This window comes from Theropithecus gelada, chromosome 7a (genome assembly GCF_003255815.1).
Source record: "Theropithecus gelada isolate Dixy chromosome 7a, Tgel_1.0, whole genome shotgun sequence".
NCBI lineage: Eukaryota > Metazoa > Chordata > Mammalia > Primates > Cercopithecidae > Theropithecus > Theropithecus gelada.
The window spans coordinates 9001161-9024638 of record NC_037674.1 but is presented as its reverse complement, the minus strand read 5'-3'; the positions used below and the strand labels follow the sequence as shown (position 1 = coordinate 9024638).

Here is a 23478-nt window from a genome sequence, read left to right as displayed (position 1 = left end):
CCCAGGCTGGAGTGCGTTGGCATGATCTTGGCTCGCTGCAACCTCTGTCTCCCAGGTTCAAGCAATTCTCCTGCCTTAGACTCCTGATCAGCTGGGATTACAGGCATGTGGCACCACGTCAGGCTAATTTTTGTATTTTTTAGTATAGACGGGGTTTCACCATGTTGGTCAGGCTGGTCTCGAACTCCTGACCTTGTGACCCACCTGCCTTGGCCTCCCAAAGTGCTGGGATTACAGGCATGAGCCACTGTGCCCAGTCGATCTGAGTCTTTTTAAAAGTTTTAATCTTACAGAGTTCGATAAGCATGGGATTGAAAGCAATGTCCAGCTGTTTATTCTCAATGTTATGTGTCCACTTTTCCCAAGCTTCAGAATGATCTTTGCCTTCTTCTCAATGTTGTCTCAGGACAGCTGTTGTTTTTTTGTTTTTGTTTTTTTTAAATTATACTTTAAGTTCTGGGATACATGTGCAGAATGTGCAGGTTTGTTACATAGGTATACACGTGCCATGGTGGTTTGCTGCACCCATCAACCTGTCATCTACATTAGGTATTTCTCCTAATGCTATCCCTCCACTTGCCTCCCACCCCCCGACAGGCCCCGGTTTGTGATGTTCCCCTCCCTGTGTCCATGTGTTCTCATTGTTCAACTCCCACTTATGAGTGAGAACATGTGGTGTTTGGTTTTCTGATCTTGTGACAGTTTGCTGAGAATGATGGTTTCCAGCTTCATCCCTGTCTCTGCAAAGAACATGAACTCATTCTTTTTATGGCTGCATAGTATTCCATGGTGTGTATGTGCCACATCTTCTTTATCTAGTCTATCATTGATGGACATTTTGGTTTGTTCCAAGTCTTCACTATTGTGAACAGTGCCTCAATAAACATACGTGTGCATGTGTCTTTATAGTAGAATGATTATAATCCTTTGGGTATATACCCAGTAATGGGATTGCTGGGTCAAATGGTATTTCTGGTCCTAGATCCTTAAGAAATCACCACACTGTCTTCCACAATGGTTGAACTAATTTACACTCCCACCAACAGTGTAAAAGCATTCTTATTTTTCCACATCCTCTCCAGCATCTGTTGTTTCCTCTTTTTTATTTTTATTTTTTTGACGGAGTCTCGCTCTGTCACTCAGGCTGGAGTGCAATGGTGCGATCTTGGCTCACTGCAACCTCCACCTCCTAGGTTCAAGCGATTTTCCTGCCTCAGTCTCCCAAGTAGCTGAGATTATAGGCATGTGCCACCATGCCTGGCTAATTTTTTGTATCTTTAGTAGAGATGGGGTTTTATCATGTTGGCCAGGATAGTCTCAACATCCTGACCTCGTGATCTGCCTGCCTTGGCCTCCCCAAAGTGCTGGGATTACAGGCATGAGCCACCGTGCCTGGCTTCCTGACATTTTAATTATTGCCATTCTAACTGGTATGAGATGGTATCTCATTGTGGCTTTGATTTCCATTCCTCTAATGATCAGTGATGATGAGCTTTTTTTATAGTTTGTGGCTTTGATTTCCATTCCTCTAATGATCAGTGATGATGAGCTTTTTTTATATGTTTGTTGGCTGCATAAATGCATTGTTTTGAAAAGTGTCTGTTCATATCCTTCACCCCCTTTTTGATGGGGTTGTTTTTTTCTTGTAAATTTGTTTAAGTTCCTTGTAGATTCTGGATATTAGCCCTTTGTCAGATGGATAGATTGCAAAAATGTTCTCCCATTCTGTAGGTTGCCTGTTCACTCTGATGATAGTTTCTTTTGCTGTGGAGAAGCTCTTTAGTTTAGACCCCATTTGCCAATTTTGGATTTTGTTGCCATTGCTTTTGATATTTTAGTCATGAAGTCTTTGCCCATGCCTATGTCCTGAATGGTATTGCCTAGGTTTTCTTCTAGGGTTTTTATGGTTTTAAGTCTTATGTTTAAGTCTTTAATCTATCTTGAGTTAATTTCTGCATAAGGTGTAAGGAAGGGGTCCACTTTAAGTTTTCTGCATATGGGTAGCCAGTTTTCTCAACACCATTTATTAAATAGGGAATGCTTTCCTCATTGCTTGTTTTTGTCAGGTTTGTCAAAGATCAATGGTTGTAGATGTGTGGCGTTATTTCTGAAGTCTCCGTTCTGTTCCTTTGGTCTATATATCTGTTTTGGTACCAGTACCATGCTGTTTTTGCTACTGTAGCCTTGTATTTTTAGTAGAGACGGGGTTTTATCCTGTTGGCCAGGCTGGTCTCAAACTGGTTTGAAGTTAGGTAGCTTGATGGCTCCAGCTTTGTTCTTTTGGCTTAGGACTGTCTTGGCTATACGGGCTGTTTTTTGGTTCCATATGAGGTTTAAAGTAGTTTTTTCTAATTCTGTGAAGACAATGGGAGCTTGATGGGAATAGCATTGAATATATAAATTACTTTGGGCAGTATGGCCATCTTCATGATACTGATTCTTCCTATCCATGAGCATGAAATCTTTTTCCACTCATTTGTGTCCTCTTTTATTTTCTTGGGCAGTGGTTTGTAGTTCTCCTTGAAGAAGTCCTTCACATCCCTTGTAAGTTGTATTCCTAGGTATTTTGTTCTCTTTGTGAGAATAAATGCAATTGTGAATGGGAGTTCACCCATGATTTGGCTCTTTGTTTGTCTATTATTGGTGTATAAGAATGCTTTTAATTTTTTCACATTGATTTTGTATCCTGAGACTTTGCTGAAGTTACTCACAAGCTTAAGGAGGTTTTGGGCTGAGTCGATGGCATTTCCTAAGTATAGGACCGTGTTACCTGCAAACAGAGCATTCTGTAGATGTCTATTAAGTCCACTTGATCCAGAGCTTAGTTCATGTCCTGAATATTCTTGTTAATTTTCTGTCTTCTTGGTCTAATATTGACAGTGGGGTGTTAAAGTCTCCCACTATTATTGTGTGGAAGTCTAAGTCTCTTTGTAGGTCTCTAAGAACTTACTTTATGAATCTGGGTGCTCCTGTATTGGATGCATATGCATTCAAGATAGTCAGCTCTTCGTGTTGCATTGATCTGTTTACCATTATGTAATGCCCTTTGTTTTTTTTTTTTTTATCTTTGTTGGTTTAAAGTCTGTTTTATCAGAGACTAGGATTGCAATCCCTGCTTTTTTTTGCTTTCCATTTGCTTGGTAAATATTCCTCCATCCCTTTATTTTGAGCCTATGTATGTCTTTGCATGTGAGATGGGTCTCCTGAGTACAGCACACTGATGGGTCTTGACTCTTTATCCGATTTGCCAGTCTGTGTCTTTTAATTGGGCCATTTAGCCCATTTACATTTAAGGTTAATATTGTTATGTATAAATTTGATCCTGTCATTATGATGCTAGCTGGTTATTTTGCCCATCAGTTGATGCAGTTTCTTCATGGTGTCTATGGTCTTTATATTTTGGTATGTTTTTGCAGTGGCTGGTACTGGTTTTTCCTTTCCATGTTTAGTGCTTCCTTCAGGAGCTCTTGTAAGGCAGGCCTGGTGGTGACAAAATACCTCAGCATTTGCTTGTCTGTGAAAGATTTTATTTCTCCTTTAGTTATGAAGCTTAGTTTGGCTGGATATGAAATTCTGGGTTGAAAATTCTTTTAAGAATGTTGAATATTGGCCCCACCCTCTTCTGGCTTGTACAGTTTCTGCAGAGAGATCTGCTATTAGTCTGATGGGCTTCCCTTTGTGGGTAACCCAACCTTTCTCTCTGGCTGTCCTTAACATTTTTTCCTTCATTTCAACCTTGGTGAATCTGATGATTATGTGTCTTGGGTTGCTCTTCTTGAGGAGGATCTTTGTGGTGTTCTCTGTACTTCCTGAATTTGAATGTTGGCCTTTCTTGCTAGGTTGCGGAAGTTCTGAATGATATCCTGAAGAGTGTTTTCCAACTTGGTTCCATTCTCCCTGTCACTTTCAGGTACACCAATCAAACGTAGATTTGGTCTTTACACATAGTCCCATATTTCTTGGAGGCCTTGTTCATTCCTTTTCATTCTTTTTTTTTTTTCTCCAATCCTGTCTTTATGCTTTATTTCATTCAGTTGATCTTCAATCTCTGATATCCTTTCTTCGGCTTGATCGATTCAGATATTGATACTTGTGTATGCTTCACTGAGTTCTCGTGCTGTGATTTTCAGCTCCATCAGGTCATTTATGTTCTTCTCTAAACTGGTTATTCTAGTTAGCAATTCCTCTTTTTATCAAGTTCTTAGCTTCCTTGCATTGGGTTAGAACATACTCCTTTAGGCTGGAGGAGTTTGTTATTACCCATCCTCTGAAGACTACTTCTGTCAATTTGTCAAACTCATTCTCTGTCCAATTTTGTTCACTTGCTCGTGAGGGGTTGTGATCCTTTGGAGGAGAAGAGGCATTCTGGTTTCTGGGATTTTCAGCTTTTTCTGTGCTGGTTTTTCCTCATCTTCGTGGATTTATCTACCTTTGGTCTTTGATGTTGGTGACCTTTGGATGGAGCTTATGAATGGATGTCCTTTTTGTTGATGTTGATGCTATTGCTTTCTATTTGTTAGTTTTCCTTCTAACAGTCAGGCCTCTCTGCTGCAGGTCTGCTGGAGTTTGCTGGAGGTTCACTCCAGACTCTGTTTGCCTGGGTATCACCAGCAGAGGCTGCAGAACAGCAAATATTGCGGCCTGCTCCTTCCTCTGGAAGCTTTGTCCCATAGGGGCACCTGATGGATGCCAGCTGGAGCTCTCCTCTATGAGGTATCTGTTGACCCCTGCTGGGAGGTGTCTCCCATCATGGGGCACGAGGCTCAGGGACACACTTGAGGAGGCAGTCTGTCCCTTAGCAGAGCTCGAGTGCTGTGCTGGGAGATCCTCTGCTATGTTCAGAGCCAGCAGGCAGGAACTTTTAAGTCTGCTGAGGCTGCACCCACAGCTGCCCCTTCCCCGAGGTGCTCTGTCCCAGGGATGTGGGAGTTTTATCTATAAACCCCTGATTGGGGTTGCTGCCTTTCTTTCAGTGATGCCCTGCCCAGAGAGGAGAAATCTAGAAAGGCAGTCTGGCTACAGCAGCTTTGCCCTGCTGTGGTGTGTTCCGCACCCAGTTAGAACTTCCTGGCGGCTTTGTTTACACTGTGAGGGGAAAACGGCCTACTCAAGTCTCAGTAATGGTGGACGCCTCTCCCCCAGTCAAGCTCGAGTGTCCCAGGTCGACTTCAGACTGTTGTGCTGGCAGCAATAATTTCAAGCCAGTGGATCTTAGCTTCTTGGGTTCCGTGGGTGTGGGATCCGCTGAGCAAGTCCTCTTGGCTTTCTGGCTTCACCCCCTTTCCAGGGGAGTGAACAGTTCTGTCTCATCAGCATTCCAGGCACCACTGGGGTATGAAAAAAAAACTGCAGCCAGCTGGGTGTCTGCCCAAATGACCGCCCAGTTTTGTGCTTGAAACCCAGGGCCCTGGTGGTGTAGGCACCTGAGGGAATCTCCTGGTCTGCAGGTTGCAAAGACCATGGGAAAAGCGTAGTATCTGGGCCGAAATGCACCGTTCCTCATGGCACAGTCCCTCATGGCACAGTCCCTCATGGCTTCCCTTGGCTAGGGGAGGGAGTTTCCCTGACCCCTGCACTTCCTGGGTGAGGCAACGCCCCACCCTGCTTCGGCTTGCCTTATGTGGGCTGCACCCACTGTCTAACCAGTCCCAATGAAATGAACTGGGTACCTCAGTTGGAAAAGCAGAAATCACTCTCCTTCTGCGCTGGTCTCGCTGGGAGCTGCAGACCAGAGCTGTTCCTATTCGGCCATCTTAAACTCTGTCCCAATGTTGATTTAAGTATATAAATCTTTCCCAAGCCCCACAGGTATTCCCACATAATATACCTCATGTAGTTGCTGAAATAATTCAGATTTGTATGAATACAGTTTCTTTCAAAACCAAGATGACAAACCAAGACATCAGCCTGTTTCATTCCTCCAACAGACTCACTTTGTAGTCCACAGGAACCTAGCATTTTAAGTAAATTGTAATCAGCACCATAACCTTCTCTGTATCTTGGAGACTCACCTGGCCACCATTTCTTTCTCCTTATGAGAGGCGTATCCGCTGCTGCTAAGGGGCTTCAGAGGGGATGACAAGAAGTAGAGGCGATGATTGGCGAAGTACTGGTCAACCAGCGGGAGGAGAACCTGGAAAACCCACCACAAATCAACTTCTGGGAAGCTATCCATAACTCTTCATTTGGTTCATTTAAAAGTGTTTATTTTCAGTGAGTGAAAAGCCTCTGAACCCTCGTCCTGTAATTTCCAGGAAATTCTACCCCTTTGGTCCCAGTTTCCATCACATTTTCCTTTTCTATGCCTCAAACCAGAGTCCTTGGGGGTATGTAAAAGGAGACAGTCATGGACTAAGGGCCCAAAGAAATGTGTGCGCATTTGCAGAGGAGTCCTATGGGACAGGTGCACTCAGATAGGGCTTATTGAGCACTGCATCCAAGAGGCACATCCAAGAGGCATGGCTTAGTGCCACTAGCCTCAAGCATTCTGTCTGCTTCTCAGAGCAAGGCAACTCAAGCCCTTCTGTGCCTTTAGTCCTCTGAGTAGGGCTGTATGGAAGAGACTGCTAACTAGCACCCAAATTCATTCTCCCCTTCTTCCTTTTGGCAACAGAATCCCACCGTGTTTTAGCTGGGTATAGAGCCACCCAGGCAGAAAATGTATCACCCAGTCTCCCTTGCAGCTAGATGAAGCTCGAATGGAACTTAAACAGGTCCTGTGCCTTTTCCTGGTCCCTGAACTTTTCCTTGGCATTCGAGGGGTCAGTAAGGTGAGAGATGACAAGTTCTAGCCATTGGGATAGAACTTTTAAAAAGCAACAGCTTGCCTTCCCTTCTCCTTTTCCCTTTCCCACAGATGCCGTGCAGGTGAGCCTGTTGAACCACGCACACAGGCCACACCTCTGGAGATGGTGGAGTAGCAAGACAGGAAGAACCTGGATTCCCGGGTGATGGTGTGGGGCTAGGCAGGCTGCATACCTCTATGGACTGCCAGCCTCCCTTGGGACTGTCAAACAACAGAGAAATATACATGCACCTCACTGAAGCCACTGGAGTTTTAGATATCTTCATTGGATCCACTTAATCTGTTTCCTAAATAGTAGAGATCCTAAGAAGAAAGTAACTTGATTAAGTGCAGGGCCACTTACTTTGGCAAAGAATTTGATCTCCTGGTCATGAGGAGACTTTTCAGTTTTCCCACTGCTGACAATGGCTTCTACAAAGACACAGGTAACACAGAGTTGGCCAGAGTTACAAAGTACAAATCGGTCACAACATTTTAGAAACAGAGCAGCTTTCCTAAAGGCTATTAAAAAAGGCTATCTGATTTCACAAAATATATTTTACAACGTACTTTACAACTGTGCTGGTTAGTTATTTCTTGTGTCAATTCTTTAAGCTGTTTCACTACCCTTTTGTCTACTTTAACAATCAGAAAGCAGCTTCAAGCCTGGGTGTGATGGCTCACACCTGTAATCCCAACACTTTGGGAGGCTGAAGCAGGTGGACCACTTAAGGTCAGGAGTTCGACACCAGCCTGGACAACATGGTAAAACCCCATCTCTACTAAAAATACAAAAATTAGCCAGGCAGGTGTGGTGGCGGGCACCTGTAATCCCAGCTACTTGGGAGGCTGAGGCAGAAGAATTGCTTGCACCCGGGAGGCAGAAGTTGCTGTGAACCGAGACTGTGCCACTGCACTCCAGGCTGGGCAACAAAAGCAAAACTCCATCTCAGGAAAAAAAAAAAAAAAAAAAGACAGCAGCTTCAGAGAGGTTGAGTCATATGTCCACAGTCATAAAGCAAGACAACAGGAAAGTTAAAATAGGATAAGTTGAGTGAAAAAATGACAAAAGGTTCAATCACTCCACTAAAAAGACTAAGGAGTTTTTTTTTTTTCTTTTTTTTTTTTTTTTTGAGATAGAATCTTACTCTGTCACCAGGCTGAAGTGCAGTGGCGTGATCTTGGCTCACTGCAACCTTTGCCTCCTGGGTTCAAGTGATTCTCCTGCCTCAGCCTCCCGAGTAGCTGCGACTACAGGCACACACCACCATGCTCAGCTAATTTTTTGGTATTTTTAGTAGAGATGGGGTTTCACTATGTTGACCAGGACGGTCTCCATCTTTTGACCTCGTGATCCTCCCACCTCGGCCTCCCAAAGTGCTGGGATTACAGGTGTGAGCCACTGCGCCCGGCTGGATTGATTTTTTTTAAAGTGGGGGGGGGAAAATCTCAGCCACTGTTTTCCGCCTAAAATCATGCATCTAAATCAATCATAAAAAGTTACAGTCTGAAAGGATTATTTCTTGATAAAAGAATACTGAATTCTTTTGGGATATTTCATGATGATACTTACCTAAATGGGCAATAAATTCTTGTGCCGAATCAACGTATTTCAGGATCTTCTTCAAGAACTTATAGGCAAACCTCTTTTCCATGGAGGAGGCATCCAGCTCCATATCCTTCATACCCCTGCGTTGGACATGGACAGACCCCAGGAAGTAACAGACACAACCATGTCACTCAGGTGCACCACCAGTCCTACCAGTGTTAAATTTAATTTCCAAATGTTAGTGGTTATTCTGGCGTAGTGACATGACTCATCATTTGACTGATTTCCCCTGTCACTTGGAACCTGCCTGTGTGAGCACAGATTTTTCAGAAAGACCTTTATCATGCATACAATGAGTACTGAGCTGGGGATGTCTGAGGGGAAAGCAAAAAATCTCTGCTTTTATGGAATTTACATGCTAGCTGTAAACAGACAAAAACAAAATACAAATCAGATGGAATCTTAGAAGTTAACACATTTTGTGAGTAAAAGAAAAATTAAAGCAGAATGAAAAAGTCCAGAACTGGGGGAGTGAGGGTTTACGGACTGAAGTGTTAAATAGGGTAGTCAGACTTGGTCTCACTTGGAGACTGATGCTGCATTAAAGGCTTGAAGGAGATGAGGAGGTGAGCCATATGGACATCTGGAGAAAGAGTTCTCAAGGCGGGGCGAAGAGACAGTGCAAAGGTCCTGAGGCCGGAGAACGCATGTTGTGTTGAAGGTTAGAGGGGTATGGGGTAGGAAGTGGGGACAATCACGTACGTCCCTATAGGCCATCCTTAGAATTTTGCTTTTGCTCTGAGTGAGAAGGGAAGCTATTAGAAGTTGTGAATAGAGAAGTGACATGATACGACTTGCATCATAACAGGATCACTCTGGTTGCTGTGTTTAAAATTGACCATCGTGGTGAGGCAAGTGCAGAAGCAGAGAACACAGGCAGGAGGATGAGGACAGCATGAAGTGGGTGAGAAGTGGTCAAATTCTGGGTATTTTATTTTTGAGATGCAGTCTCACTCTGTCGCCCAGGCTGGAGCGCAGTGACATGATCTCGGCTCACGGCAACCCCCGTCTCCCGGGTTCAAGCAATTCTCTGCCTCAGCCTCCCGAGTAGCTGGGATTACAGGCACATGCCATCATGCCTGGCTAATTTTTTCTATTTTTAGTAGAGATGGTGTTTCACCATCTTGGCCAGGCTGGTCTTGAACTCCTGACCTCACGTGATCCACCTGCCTTGGCCTCCCAAAGTGCTGGGATTACGGGCGTGAGCCACTGCGCCTGGCCTCTGGGTATATTTTAAAGGTAAAACTGCCAGGATTTCCTGAAGGATTGGATGTAGATTGGGAGAAAAAGAGGAGTCAAGGTTGTTTGCTTGAGAAGGTAGAAGAATGGCTTGCCATGGAGTGATGGGGAAGCTGAAGACAGAACAGGTCTGAGCAGGAGATGGGGGAAGCCAGTATTTCTCCTTGGCTACAGGGACCTCACTTGATCACCTGTGCATCCAAATTCCTACCACAGGGTCTGGCACGTGGTAGACAACTGGTTCGGATATGTTTGCTGAATTCAATTATCTTTCTTCTTGATTTCCTCCTATTTCCTTGACTTCCTTTGTCATTACAGTAAATGGGAAATTTTCATTTCTGTGAGCAAGCTATTTATCAGCAAATCACACCACAGATTCATCTTGGTGTTAAGAACAGGATTAAAATGACCACGGGAGTCTATCTCGAATGCTTCCCCGGAGGCTATCTCCTGCTGCCTGACCTTTCCTGCTCGACAACATGGCAAATATGTCTTGTTATTTTTTTCATATGATACACAATAGAATTGTTCTGTATAGATTTTTATTTTTATTTTTGCCATTCAATGGCAAACATTCTATAGGAAACTAGAAGAAACAGCAGCTTGCTCAGCAAATGTTTCTTTTAGGAAGAATGGCTATATTGGAATAAAAACACTGGCTTTTCATTTGACAAAGAACTCAGTAAGCATAATCCTATGTAGCACAGCCCACCAGCACCATTAGACCAGGCAGAAAACAGTCTGACTTTAAGACTTGAGCAGCCAACGCCATCCTATATAAAACATTCATCTAGATGATTTTGACTTATGTAAGTTTGAGATAAAACATCTTAGGACATCATGATGCATTCAATCTCTCCAGTAAAGTTGTATCTTCATAAGAATCAATTCCCTTCGTTCCAAGACTGTTTATGTCAGTTATGCTTGCTATTATTACTATGTAATTTAATAAGATATCATATAAAACAAAATAAAAGTATGAAGAGAACTGCTGATTCTATAAAAACTAAGATGCATATTTTGTAAAGACCTGCAACTGCAAGCTTCCAAATATGTAATTTTTGAATTAGGTATGGGTGAGACAACTGTCAAAGATAAGGGAGGATATCTGAAAAATATCTAGGGTACTACATAATCCTCCACATAACAGAACCAATGACAAAACCACATGATTATCTCAATAGAGGCAGAAAAGACCTTCAATAAAATTCAACACCCTTCATGCTAAAAACTCTCAATAAACTAGGTATTGATGGAACGTATCTGAAAATAATAAGAGCTATTTATGACAAACCCATAGCCAATATCAAATAAGATATCAAATGAGAGCTATGTATGACAAACCCACAGCCGATGGGCAAAAACGTGAAGCATTCCCTTTGAAAACAGGCACAAGACAAGGATGCCATCTCTCACCACTCTTATTCAATGTATCACTGGAAATTCTGGCCAGGGCAATAAGGTCAGAGAAAGAAATAAAGGGTATTCAATTAGGAAAAGAGGAAGTCAATTTGTCTGTTTGCAGATGACATGATTGTATATTTAGAAAACCCCATCGACTCAGCCCAAAATCTCCTTAAGTTGATAACTTCAGCAAAGCCTCAGGATAAAAAATCAATTTGCAAAAATCACAAGCATTCCTATACACCAATAACAGACAAACAGAGAGCCAAATCACGAGTGAATTCCCATTCACAATTGCTACAAAGAGAGTAAAATACCTAGGAATACAACTTACAAGGGATGTGAAGGACCTCTTCAAGGAGAACTACAAATCACTGCTCAACGAAATAAGAGAGGACACAAGCAAATGGAAAAACATTCCATGCTCATAAATAGGAAGAATTGATATTGAGAAAATGGCCATACTGCCCAAAGTAATTTATAGATTTAATGCTATTCCCATCAAGCTACCATTGTCTTTCTTCACAGAATTAGAAAAAACTACTTTAAATTTCATATGAAACCAAAAAAGAGCCTGTATAGCCAAGACAATCCTAAGCCAAAAGAACAAAGCTGGAGCCATCATGCTACCTAACTTCAAACTATACTACAAGGCTACAGTAACAAAAACAGCATGGTACTGGTACCAAAACAGATATATAGACCAAAGGAACAGAATGGAGGCCTCAGAAATAACACCACACATCTACAACCATCTGATCTTTGACAAACCTGACAAAAACAAGCAATGGGGAAAGGATTTCCTATTTAATAAATGGTGTTGAGAAAACTGGCTACCCATATGCAGAAAACTAAAAGTGGACCCCTTCCTTACACCTTATGCAGAAATTAACTCAAGATGGATTAAAGACTTAAACATAAGACCTAAAATCATAAAAACCCTAGAAGAAAACCTAGGCAATACCATTCAGGACATAGGCATGGGCAAAGACTTCATGACTAAAATATCAAAAGCAATGGCAACAAAAGCCAAAATTGACAAATGAGGTCTAATTAAACCAAAGAACTTCTGCAGAGCAAAAGTAACTATCATCAGAGTGAACAGGCAACCTACAGAATGGGAGAACGTTTTTGCAATCTATCCATCTGACAAAGGGCTAATATCCACGATACAAGGAGTTTAAACAAATTTACAAGAAAAAAAACAACCTCATCAAAAACCGGGCAAAGGCTTTGAACAGGTACTTTTCAAAAGAAGACATTTATGAAGCCAAAAAACATACAAAAAAAAAGTTTGTTATCACTGGTCATTAGAGAAATGCAAATCAAAACCACAATGAGATACCATTTCACGCCAGTTAGAATGGCGATAATTAAAAAGTCAGGAAACAACAGATGCTGGAGAGGATGTGGAGAAATAGGGATGCTTTTACACTGTTGGTGGGAGTGTAAATTAGTTCAACCATTGTGGAAGACTGTGTGGCAATTCCTCAAGGATCTAGAACTAGAAATACCATTTGATCCAGCAATCCCATTACTGGGTATATACCCAAAAGATTACAAATTACTCTACTATAAAGACACATGAACACGTATCTTTATTGTTGCACTGTTCACAATAGCAAAGACTTGGAACCAACCCAAATGCCCATCAATGACAGACTGGATAAAGAAAATGTGGCACATATTCACCATGGAATACTATGCAGCCATAAAAAAGGGATGACTTCATGTCCTTTGCAAGGACATGGATAATGCTGGAAACCATCATTCTCAGCAAACTAACACAAGAACTGAAAACCAAACAGAAAACCCAAACCAAACATGTTCTCACTCATAAGTGGGAGATGATCAATGAGAACACATGGACACAGGGAGGGGAACATCACACACTGGGACCTGTTGGCGGGTGAGGGGCTAGGGGAAGGATAGCATTAGGAAAAATACCAAATGTAGATGACAGGTTGATGGGTGTAGCAAACCACCATGGCATGTGTATACCTATGTAACAAACCTGCACATTCTGCATATGTACCCCAGAACTTAAAGAATAACAATAATAATAAATCTAGGGCACTGCATGTACACTGTTATCATGTGCTGCAAATTATCACCGTTCTTTAAAGAAGCCCAAATTCCAAAACTTTGAGGTTGTATTATGGATGTCGTTTATAACGCCAATAAAGAGAATATACGAAGAAAGAGCCTTGGCCCATAGCACAAGATTTACGAACGAATGCATTTTTATATATTTTAAGTTACAATGAAATGTTTAAGGTATGTAGGTATAATTTGTAATAATTCTTTGTCACTTATCTTTAAAAATTAATACCTAACATTTCTGCTTATGTCAAAAAAAAAAAAAAAAAAAGACTCAACTGTTCTCCTTACTTGGATGGGTTTTGTAGGCAGGTAATTAAATACCTGGGGAGGCAGAGGCCACACCCACAGCCCTGTCCCACTAACATCACATGGAAGGTGACTTACCTGGAAACTATGACACCATTCACTTGGAGGAACTTAAACAGGTCCTGTGCCTTCTCCCGGTCCTTGAACTTTTCTTTGGCAGTCAAGGTGTCATATGGTACCAGAAGAGGGTGACTGCCACCACCTGGGTCAGTAAGGTGAGAGGTGACATTTGGCTCTTCCTTTGCACTTCTGGGAGACCATACCCGCCCCGGTTCAGCTTCCTTAGGGGATGCCGTGAATCTCACTCACCTTTGCTCTCCAGCTCCAGCTTCTTCTTCTTGGCCCAGATATTGTGATAGTTCTCAGCCACGACCTCCACCATTCCCTGTGTCCCACCAAGAAGAGCCAAGTCAAAGAGAAAGTAAGCAGGCAAGCTAGCTTCATAGCTGCTGGGCTATCTCAGGCAGCCTCGGGAACAGCACCCCACTGAACACTAACAGCACACAGCCAAGGGCCTCCCATCATTAATGATTCTGTGCTGATGTACCTCATTTGTTTCCTATCTTCCCATACACACAGAAAACAATTTCTAACTCTCTCCTTCCCTTGTAACTTATTATTCTGGCAGCTTGATGCCTTTAGGAGAAACACCCATTTCCGCTTGAACCTGCATGCTGGCAGCACGTCATTTTTCACAGCGGCTTAGTATTGTACCCCTGACCTCAGATGGGGAGTTGGGAGTGCGGGCCAAGAAAAGTCTAGAACCCTTGAAAGCCTGTAGCTTAACAAACTAAAAATAATCACGTCTTAAAGGAAAGTGCTGTAAATAGTAGAATCTCTAGTAGAATCCATCTTGGTAAGGCTTGTAAAACAGTGACTTAGACTGAAGGGTGTACTTTGGAAAGAAACTTTCTCTAAGGTCCAAGGGGCTGGTCTGATGGACTTCCAGAGGGGTGAGCGCCCCAGGCTAGGGCAGGCACAGCCACCAATGTGTACAGGAGGGGAGCAATGGGCTTTCAGTTTCAACCCCTTGGTCTCACATCCCTATCCTGCAGTGATTGGCTGCCTGCACCATCACAGGGCGCTCCAACGAACCCACTATGGGACGTGTGGGTTGTCCTTATGTTTTGGAGGCCTTACAGTGATACCAGCAAGCACCTCCACTGAGGCGCTAAGTTTCACAGATTTTGTCCTAGTTGTCTTATTTATTTTGGGTTTTGACACAGTATAGTCAGCCTTCCTTAACCATGAGTTCTGCATCTGCGGATTCCACCAATTGTAGCTTGAAAATATTTGGGAAAAAATGTGTCTGTACTGAACGTGTACAGACTTTTTTCTTGTCATTATTCTCTAAACAATATAGCATAACAACTATTTATATAGAATTTACATTGTGTCAGGAATTAGAAATAATCTAGAGCTAATTTAACGTATATGGGGAGATGTGTGTAGGTTACAGGTAAAACTATGCCATTTTATATCAGGGACTTGAGCGTTGGTGGGTGTTGGTGTCTGCGGGAAGTCCCAGGGTGAAGCCCTCATGGATACTGAGGAAAGACTCCAATGCCTGGTGGTTCTTCCTACTGAGTCAGCACCCGTCAGGGCGTCCTTGGAAGAAGCACGAAGCCTCCCCTTCTCGGAGGACTGGTTCACTCTGCCGAGACCTTCCCTGTGGCCTCTGCACAATGTGACCATCTTCAGCTCTGAATTTTAGTGGTGATATGTTCTAGAGATTCTTTCCCTTTTCTTGCCCTTTAACTCTTTGGAAGGTAACGCGTCCTGCACTTGAAAGCAAGTCATGCCGGACCTGGAGCACTGACCTGGAGCTCTCTGGAGAGTACAACGTTTGAGAGGTCGAGGGGAGCAGGGCTGTAGCTGTTGCCCTAGGAAAGCAAAGGCAGAGTCACTGGGTTGCCATTATTTTCCTGGTTCTTATCAGCATCCCCAACTTCAGCTGTGAAAGATGTGTCCCGAAAAATCCCCAGGGTTCATCTTAGACAGTCCCACCTAGGATGCCCCAGGCAGAACGCCCCCAGGTTCTCCACGGGTTCCATCGGTCCAGCGTGGGCCTCTGGGTGTGGTGTTGTACCTGGTTGGCCTGGGACACGCTTCGAAGCTTCTCATTTTCCCGCTGTTGAACCAAGGCTTCTCCCTCTTTGGTCCTCTCCACAGTCCAGCCCACAGCTAGCATGGTTTTCAGGGACTCTCGGGCAGGCCAGCGATAAATTTCCTTCTCCTAGAAGAGAATTTGAGCAGAAGCACTTTGCAGAACACACCCCAGCATTCCCCCTGGCCCTTCTCCGCATGGCAGGTGGACCCCGCTGTGGGTGGGGGTGCTAGTTCGCGCCAGCCTTCTCTCACAAGGTCAAAAGATCCTTTGCATCTTACCCGAAAGGCAGGCTTTCTGGTGTTTTTAGGTATAAGACCCTACAGTCTCTCCTGCCCTGGGAGGAAATGTGCCAGACATTAGTAATGCCATTATCTACAATCTGTAGGTAAAGAACAGGAACAGGAGGGTGACTCCTCATGTTCTAGTAGTTGCTGAAGATGAGAGCTTGTCAAAATGCATCTGCATAAAGCTCTCCTGTGAGTTTGGGAAAGATAATTTATTAGATTTAGAATTCTTGCGGTGGCTCACGCCTGTAATTCCAGCACTTTGGGAGGCCAAGGCAGGTGGATCACCTGAGGTCAGAAGTTTGACACCAGCCTGGACAACATGGTGAAACCCCATCTCTACTAAAAATGCAAAAATTAGCCGGGCATAGCGGCGCATGCCTGTAGTCCCAGCTACTCGGGAGGCTGAGGCAGAGAATCACTTGAATCCGGGAGGCGGAGCTTGCAATGAGCCAAGATTGTGCCACTGCACTCTAGCCTGAGTGACAACAGTGAAACTCCGTCTAAAAAAAAAAAAAAAAAAAAAAAAAGAATTCTCTTTTGGTCTACGCACAATAGATAGTCAACATGAATACAAAGATACATACACCATCCTTCACACGTGACACTAGGCCTAGGACTAAAGCTTACAAAGAATCTTACAGATTGCAAGATAAGAATTCAGAGTTGAGTTGGCCGGGCGCGGTGGCTCAAGCCTGTAATCCCAGCACTTTGGGAGGCTGAGACGGGCGGATCACGAGGTCAGGAGATCGAGACCATCCTGGCGAACACAGTGAAACCCCGTCTCTACTAAAAAGTACAAAAAAACTAGCCGGGCGAGGTGGCGGGCGCCTGTAGTGCCAGCTACTCGGGAGGCTGAGGCAGGAGAATGGCGTAAACCTGGGAGGCGGAGCTTGCAGTGAGCTGAGATCCCGCCACTGCACTCCAGCCTGGGCGACAGAGCGAGACTCCTTCTCAAAAAAGAAAAAAGAATTCAGAGTTGAGTTAAACCAAATATGTTAAGTAATCAATTTTTTTTTTAAGCAAGAGATGCGTTCTTTTAACCTTATTTTCTTGAGGATTCTCTTCTCTATTACCCGTATCTTTCATGTATTAGAAATCATTTTTGGCTGGGCATGGTGGTTCACACCTGTAATTCCAGCACTTTGGGAGGCCGAGGTGGGAGGATTGCTTGAGGTCAGGCGTTCAAGACCAGCCTGGCCAACATGGCGAAACCCTGTCTCTACTAAAAAATTACAAAAATTAGCTGGGCATGGTGGTGCATGCCTATAGTCCCAGCTACGTGGGAGGCTGAGATAGGAGGATCACTTGAGCCTGGAAGGTAGAGGTTGCAGTGAGCCGAGATCACACCACTACACTCCAGACTGGGTGACAGAGTAAGAGACCCTGCCTCAAAAAAAAAAAAAAAAAGAAATTATTATTGTCTTTTTTGTTTCTTTCTTTTTTTTTTTTTGAGATGGAGTCTTGCTCTGTCGCCAGGCTGGAGTGCAGTGGCATGATCTTGGCTCACTGCAACCTCTGCCTCTCCGGTTCAAGCAATTCTCCTGCCTCAGCTAGTTCTCCTGCCCGGCTAATTTTTATATTTTCAGTAGAGACAGAGTTTCACCATGTCGGCCAGGATGGTCTCTATCTCTTGACTTTGTGATCCGCCCACCTCAGCCTCCCAAAGTGCTAGGATTACAGGCGTGAGCCACCATGCCCGGCCTTGTCTGAATTTTCCCCAGCAATTTCACTGCACCTTCTCCCTGCCCTGCCCTGCCCTAACCAAACCCCTTCCTGGTTCAGTTCAGTTGCAGAACTACAAATGCATTTCGGCCCAGCCTAAAAGTGCTGAATGATGCTTCTTTCACCAATGGCCTCTGAAAGCCAAAGAACAGAAAGTGAGGCTGGGCTCTTGGAAACTGGTCCTGAGGCAGTTGCTCACTGGCAAGCTTGTGAACAGTTTACTGAGTCCTAGATGATGTTTTAGGGACTTGAGAGTGAATGTGCTCTGAACTCCTCTGAGCTCCTGATCAAATCACTCAAGGAAGGAAACAGCATGGCCACACAGTGTTACCAGAGGCCTGTTTCTTACCTTCTCCGTTAATGTCTTGAAAGGCCTTATCAGTGGGTGAGTCTTCACATTTTCATCCAGGGAAATCCCATATTTCCATCCACTCTGACTCTGTAGAAATGTTCTCAGTTCAAATATCCTTGGCATGCAAAGAACCCCGCTATGTGACCCAAATCCCTGCTTCTATTCTCATGGAGCAAATGGAATAATGGATAGTGACAGGGCTTAGAAATTCTCTTCAAAAATGCCTAATTGATCCTCTCAGGCCATCAGGCTCTCTGCCTCCCGAATCTTGAACTCTGCTCTTTGATTCCTTGTTGTTTTAGTTGCTGTCCTCTCCACTTTCTCGCTTGTATTTCAGGCCCACTTAAAACAGGATGTTTCAAAAGGCCCTGGGAACAGTGCTTCTCAGGTTAGCATACCCCCTTCGCAGGAAGAACAGAAGCTAGGACTGGGAGGCCTGGGAAGACTGGACCTATTGCCACTGCCTGGAGGGGCCCATTTGGCTTGCAATCCTTGCCTGCCAGTGCCAGAGCAAAAGCGTAGTGATGTGTGCTTCCCAGAGTCACAGAAGTTTAAGAACTTTTAGGGTTATTCAACAAATATTGGGTGAATGTCTTCTATGGTACACATCAGACTCTGTCCTAGGCACAGTGGATACAGAGATAAGTAAGAGCCCCTGATTTCCATAACTTCACATCCCCAAGGCTTCTGGCTGTTGCTCTTAATCTCAGCCTCTGTCCATTTGTTAAATGTGTATACTTGCTAAGTTTCTGTCCCTTCTCAAGAGACATATACTCCCCTAGGTGATCTAATTTAGGCCTGTGGTTTCAGTTACCACTGAGAAGAGACTAGTATCAAATCAATACTTCCAGCGCACAACTTCCTCCTAGTTTCAAACCTATTTAAGCTATGCTTGCATGTTCCACAGGCACCCCTCAAATTACTTCTCTACATGTCTCCTCCTCTTGGGTCCCCTGGATGAAGTGGAGTGAACAGCCCCAGCTTACACTCACTTTCCAAGCCAATGACATGGGAGTCGTCCTTGACACCACTGCCTGTACCCCTCCCATCATTTGTCTGTCTGTCTGTCTGTCTGTCTCTCTCACCCACTTCCCTGCTTGTATGTTAGCTCAGGCCACCATTAGCTCTCACTGGGGTTACTGCAAGAGCTGCTTAAGCAGCCTCCCAGCCTCCAGTCTTGCTGCCTCTCCCTGGATTCATTTTCTACCCTATTGTCCAGGGATATTAAAAAATCACAATCATTTGTGGGCACTCTACTGACTTCAAATGTTTCTGACTGCCAGCTGCCATCCTGGTAAAACCCAAGTCCTTTCAAATGACCTGTAAACCTAAAAAGGTCATCATGCTGACCTCTCCAGACTCACTTCTCACCCTCTGTCCCATCCTACTCCACATCCTAGCTCTACTGAACCATGGTTCCCTAAAGCCAAACTGTCTCTGGCCTCCCTGGGTCTGCACCTGCTGTTCCCAAGGCCTGCAGGGCACTTACCTCCTTGTGACAGATGGCTCCCACTCATCCTTTAGCACATGCTGTACATGTCACCAACTCCGGGAGATGTCCCTGGACCCCCAGTACTGGATTAGGGATTCCTATGTGTTCTAATCCTGTGCTCATGCTCATCATAGCCCTGGACAACCTGCCCCACAATGGCTGGTTCGTTTCGATTCTCCCACAAGATCATGAGGCTTTTGAGGGCAAGGAAAACACTCTTTTCTTGTAAGATCATCAGTGCTGCCTGGCACTGGTGAGCAGGCATGTATCTATGGCCTCATGAAGCTTACCATCTAGTGGCAGAAAGAGATATCAATCAACTATACTAGTAAATGTAAAATTGATAATTAGAATAAATGTATAGATGTACAAATGTTATAAATACAAATACCTAAGTGAGCTATGAAAGTACTATGAAAGGGAAGGACAAGGTGCTCAGAGGGCCCAGAACTGAGAAATTTGGAAAAATGCCATCCTAGGAATTCATGCTTGGAGTGATATTTGCAGGATGAGTTGGTGAATGCTGCGAGCATGTGTGTGAGTACAGGCGGGTATTTGGCAGGCTCTGAGGAGGGTCTCTGGCACATGTAGTGCATATGAGAGAGAGAGAGAGAGAGAGAGTCTAAAATAAGGGGAGGTGGCTGGAGGGCAGAGGGCAGAGGAGGAGATGAGGCTAGAGATGGTAGCAGAGGTCAGATCAGGCAGTGCCTACCAGGCCACACCAAAGATTTTGACCATTATCTTCAGAAGAGTTAGAAATTATGAAAGGATTTTAACAAGGAGAAAGGGCTGGGTAGGAAGAGCAGTGGTAGAATATGCATGACTCACTTTGTGTACTGAAACTCTGACTTGCTTGCACTATGAAGAACAGACTAGGCAAATGCACTTGGGGAGACCCGTCAGGAGCTTATGCCAGTCGTCTGGGTGAAAGACGACAGCAGCTTGGACTGAAGTCACAGAACAGAGACAAATATACGGATGTACGAGAGACTCAGGAGCTCAAATGCACATGGCTGAGTGATGGCTTCGCTAATGCTGAGGTGACTATTCTCCCTAATTCACAGGCTGGCCAAATGGCCATAGGCAAAGAGTTCTTAGAAAAGGCAGATGCTCTAGAGCAAGGGCCAGCTGGCTCTGCCCCCTCAGTCAAATCTAGCTGACCACCTTTTTTTTAATTAATAAAATATGATTGGAATACAGGCACCCACTTTTGTTTATGTTTTTTCTATGGCTGCTTTTATGCCACAGCAGCCGAGAGGAGTCGTTGCAATGGAGATGGTCTGGCTCTCGAAGCCTCAAATGTTGATCATTCAGCCCTTTACAGAACAGACTTGCCACCTCCTGCTTTAGAATCATGAGGTATCAGCCCTTTCTATAGTTACAATGATAGCTGTTACCATCAGCCCCCAGTAGACTCATGGACGGATGAGCTGAGCCTACATCCACACAGAGGCTGAGCTAGTGGTTCAAGGTGTTCCTTCTCTGCGGGCACATTGCGTGGAGGTGGTTTTCTGTGCTTTGTTGTGGACATGGGTCCACGGTTACACACTGTAGGCTGCAGCTGAGAAATGGCCCCAGTCCTTAACTGGCTGTCCACAGGAATCCTGGATATCTTTGGCACAGTCTTCCCACTTTGCCTGCCAGTGTTAAAGGGCTGACACAGCAATGAAACGTATGAAACAGCCTGACCTCATGTGGTGTGGAATTCTAAACACCAGATGGAGAGCCTTATTAATAAGGGAGTGTCTGGGAGTTGTACCACTGCCTGCCACAGGAAGACGATTGCATGTCTTCCCTAGAATAAAATCCAGCCTTCCAGAAGCATGCAAGGGTTAGGCTTTCAATTTCTTTTTTTTTTTTTTCCAATCTGCATTCAAATACAAAAACTGGATAGAAGCCTCCCCATTCCCATTAAGCATTTACATCAAACACATACAAGCCTGTGTGTGGGCACAATTCCCGTAAGGAAATGTTAAGAAAGAAGTTAACGCTTCCAGAATTGATCATTTTCTTGAGAAACACAAAAGAAACACCAGCAGCTGCTGTCACCTATTTCTGTGACCTCCACCAACCCTGGGAAATTGCTGCTCAGAAATAACGAATGCCGTCGGCATGGAAAATCTGTTACTTCGACAAATCAGGCAGATTTCCAGGACTGGGCCCTTTTAATGTTCTTGGGCTGGTTTTCCCTCCTGACAATTGTCAGCTGGAAGATAATCCCTACCTTGTCACAGGCCCATTTATCATGTGAATGCTCAGCATACTTGGTGACGATGTATTCCAATTTTTCAGGCAAGGAAAAACTGTGAAACGAGGAAAAAAATATCAAAACCTCCCCAAGCACTTCAGCCAGACCTAGTAGAAGATGGTCAGAACTACCAATCAATCAGCTGTCAGAAGGCGGATGTGATCAGCCAGCCAATCCCAAAGCTAAAGTTGGACTCCAGGCACAGTGACATTCCTGAGTAGGAGTGGCATAGCCAGGGTGAGGTCACGGACACACCCAAGTCTAACCGTGGAACATCTCTGCAGGAGCCTTGGCTGGGCAGGCCTCTGTCATGTGCTCTGGGTTCTCTTGGCTCCTGGGCCAGACCTGTCTTGGTTAGACAGTGAGAATCCAAGGTAAATGGCCTGTCATCCTCTGGCTACAATCTGGAAATGGTAGAAATGGGTAGCCAGAGAGCCGTACGTTATGAAATAGTGGTTTTCTACCTTTTGGGGCTCGGTGGCTCATGGTAAAATACTAGAATTTTGGAAGTACAGTAGACACCTGCTATTTCTGTTTTCCTAGAAAACAGCTCTGGTCCCTTCTGTTGGTATCGGCACCTGCATTCCCTTTACATTGCGTAGTCTTCTTATATTGTATGCAGTGTTACATGAACTGTTACCAAGGATGGGCATATGACTAGGCAAATCAGACTTTCTCTCCATGGAATTTAAGTCTTGAGTTGGGTGAAACTAGGGCAGTAAATTCTTCAAGGTGATTCACCCAATGGGGACATCTGAAGATTGTCGATTTCCTCACAGTGCCTGATTCCAGTCCTTCCCTGGTGACTATGTATGCTAAGGCCAGGCTGGCCTTTCAATGGATTTTGACAATGACCCCATATTCTTGCAAAAGGTGCTTTTCTCCTGAAGTAAGCCAGGGTTAATCTCCATTCCTCAAGGAACTATATTGATGTCATGGGTATATGTGAACAAATCTGAACTCTCAAAATAACACAGAGCCACTTGCCATTAACACACAGTTGCTAGAATATAATGTTTTCTCAGAATGTTTTCAAAAGCATCCAAGTTACTACGCCATTTGCTTTGTCTTTAACACTGTTACATTTTTATAGGCAGAGTTCTCCGAAGTCAGCACCTGCCTTCTTTGGCCCCAGCTTGATGGTTTACCATGCTCCTTACCTCTTACTTACAGCAGTTTCAATTCTGTCCCACCATCCCACAGCTCAAAGCTCTTTCCAATGGAATGTGTGTTTAATTATCCCAAAGATTACACATTATCAAAGCAGACAGTCCCCCTGGGAAGGGTTCAGGCTTTCATTTGAGAACTACTGCCATGAAAGACAGGTCTAAGGGGCTCATATAGGCTCAGGCTTACTTTCCCTGCTCACCCTGAAGCAGTTTTAGAGCTCTTCATTTAAAATGCACCTGGAGCCGACTGTATACCCTACAGCACATATTCATAACTACTGCAAACCAAAACTTAGCAATATTTTGCCCAAGGGATAAGCGCATCTCCATAGCCTAGTCAACACCAGTGAGAAATTCTGGAAAATTACAGGGAGAAATTAAAAGGTGCAATGGTAGGGCTATTCTGAAGTTCCAGCATCCCTCGGCATGGCAAAGAGCAGGTCCAGCTTTTCCAGTGAGGACCCCACACTGTTCTGCCATCACACCCCAGCCTTGCCAGGACTCAGCTGACTGTTATTTATGGAGCTGTTGTGATGTACGATGCTATTAGAACCATATGAGCCTAATTCACCAAGAGCAAAGATTTTGTCAAAAAGCTCATTAATAAATTAATTGCATAATTTGTCAGGGTAGTTCTCTCAGTGCCTCAGCTG

At 44.2% G+C, this 23478-nt stretch overlaps 1 protein-coding gene across 2 annotated transcripts in view; it reads right to left on the bottom strand.

Moving 5' to 3' along the window:
- The window catches only part of RYR3 (ryanodine receptor 3), a 584152-nt gene that overhangs the window by 107660 nt on the left and 453014 nt on the right, over positions 1 to 23478 (bottom strand). For both annotated transcript variants that reach the window (XM_025390215.1, XM_025390216.1), the window contains exons 52-60: positions 21633 to 21711; positions 17914 to 18003; positions 15535 to 15681; positions 15266 to 15328; positions 13755 to 13830; positions 13524 to 13647; positions 8358 to 8473; positions 7149 to 7216; positions 6012 to 6133 (exon numbers count right to left, since the gene is read on the bottom strand). In XM_025390215.1, coding sequence (XP_025246000.1) covers positions 6012 to 6133; positions 7149 to 7216; positions 8358 to 8473; positions 13524 to 13647; positions 13755 to 13830; positions 15266 to 15328; positions 15535 to 15681; positions 17914 to 18003; positions 21633 to 21711 — 885 coding nt within the window. The remainder of the gene's footprint in view (positions 1 to 6011; positions 6134 to 7148; positions 7217 to 8357; positions 8474 to 13523; positions 13648 to 13754; positions 13831 to 15265; positions 15329 to 15534; positions 15682 to 17913; positions 18004 to 21632; positions 21712 to 23478) is intronic.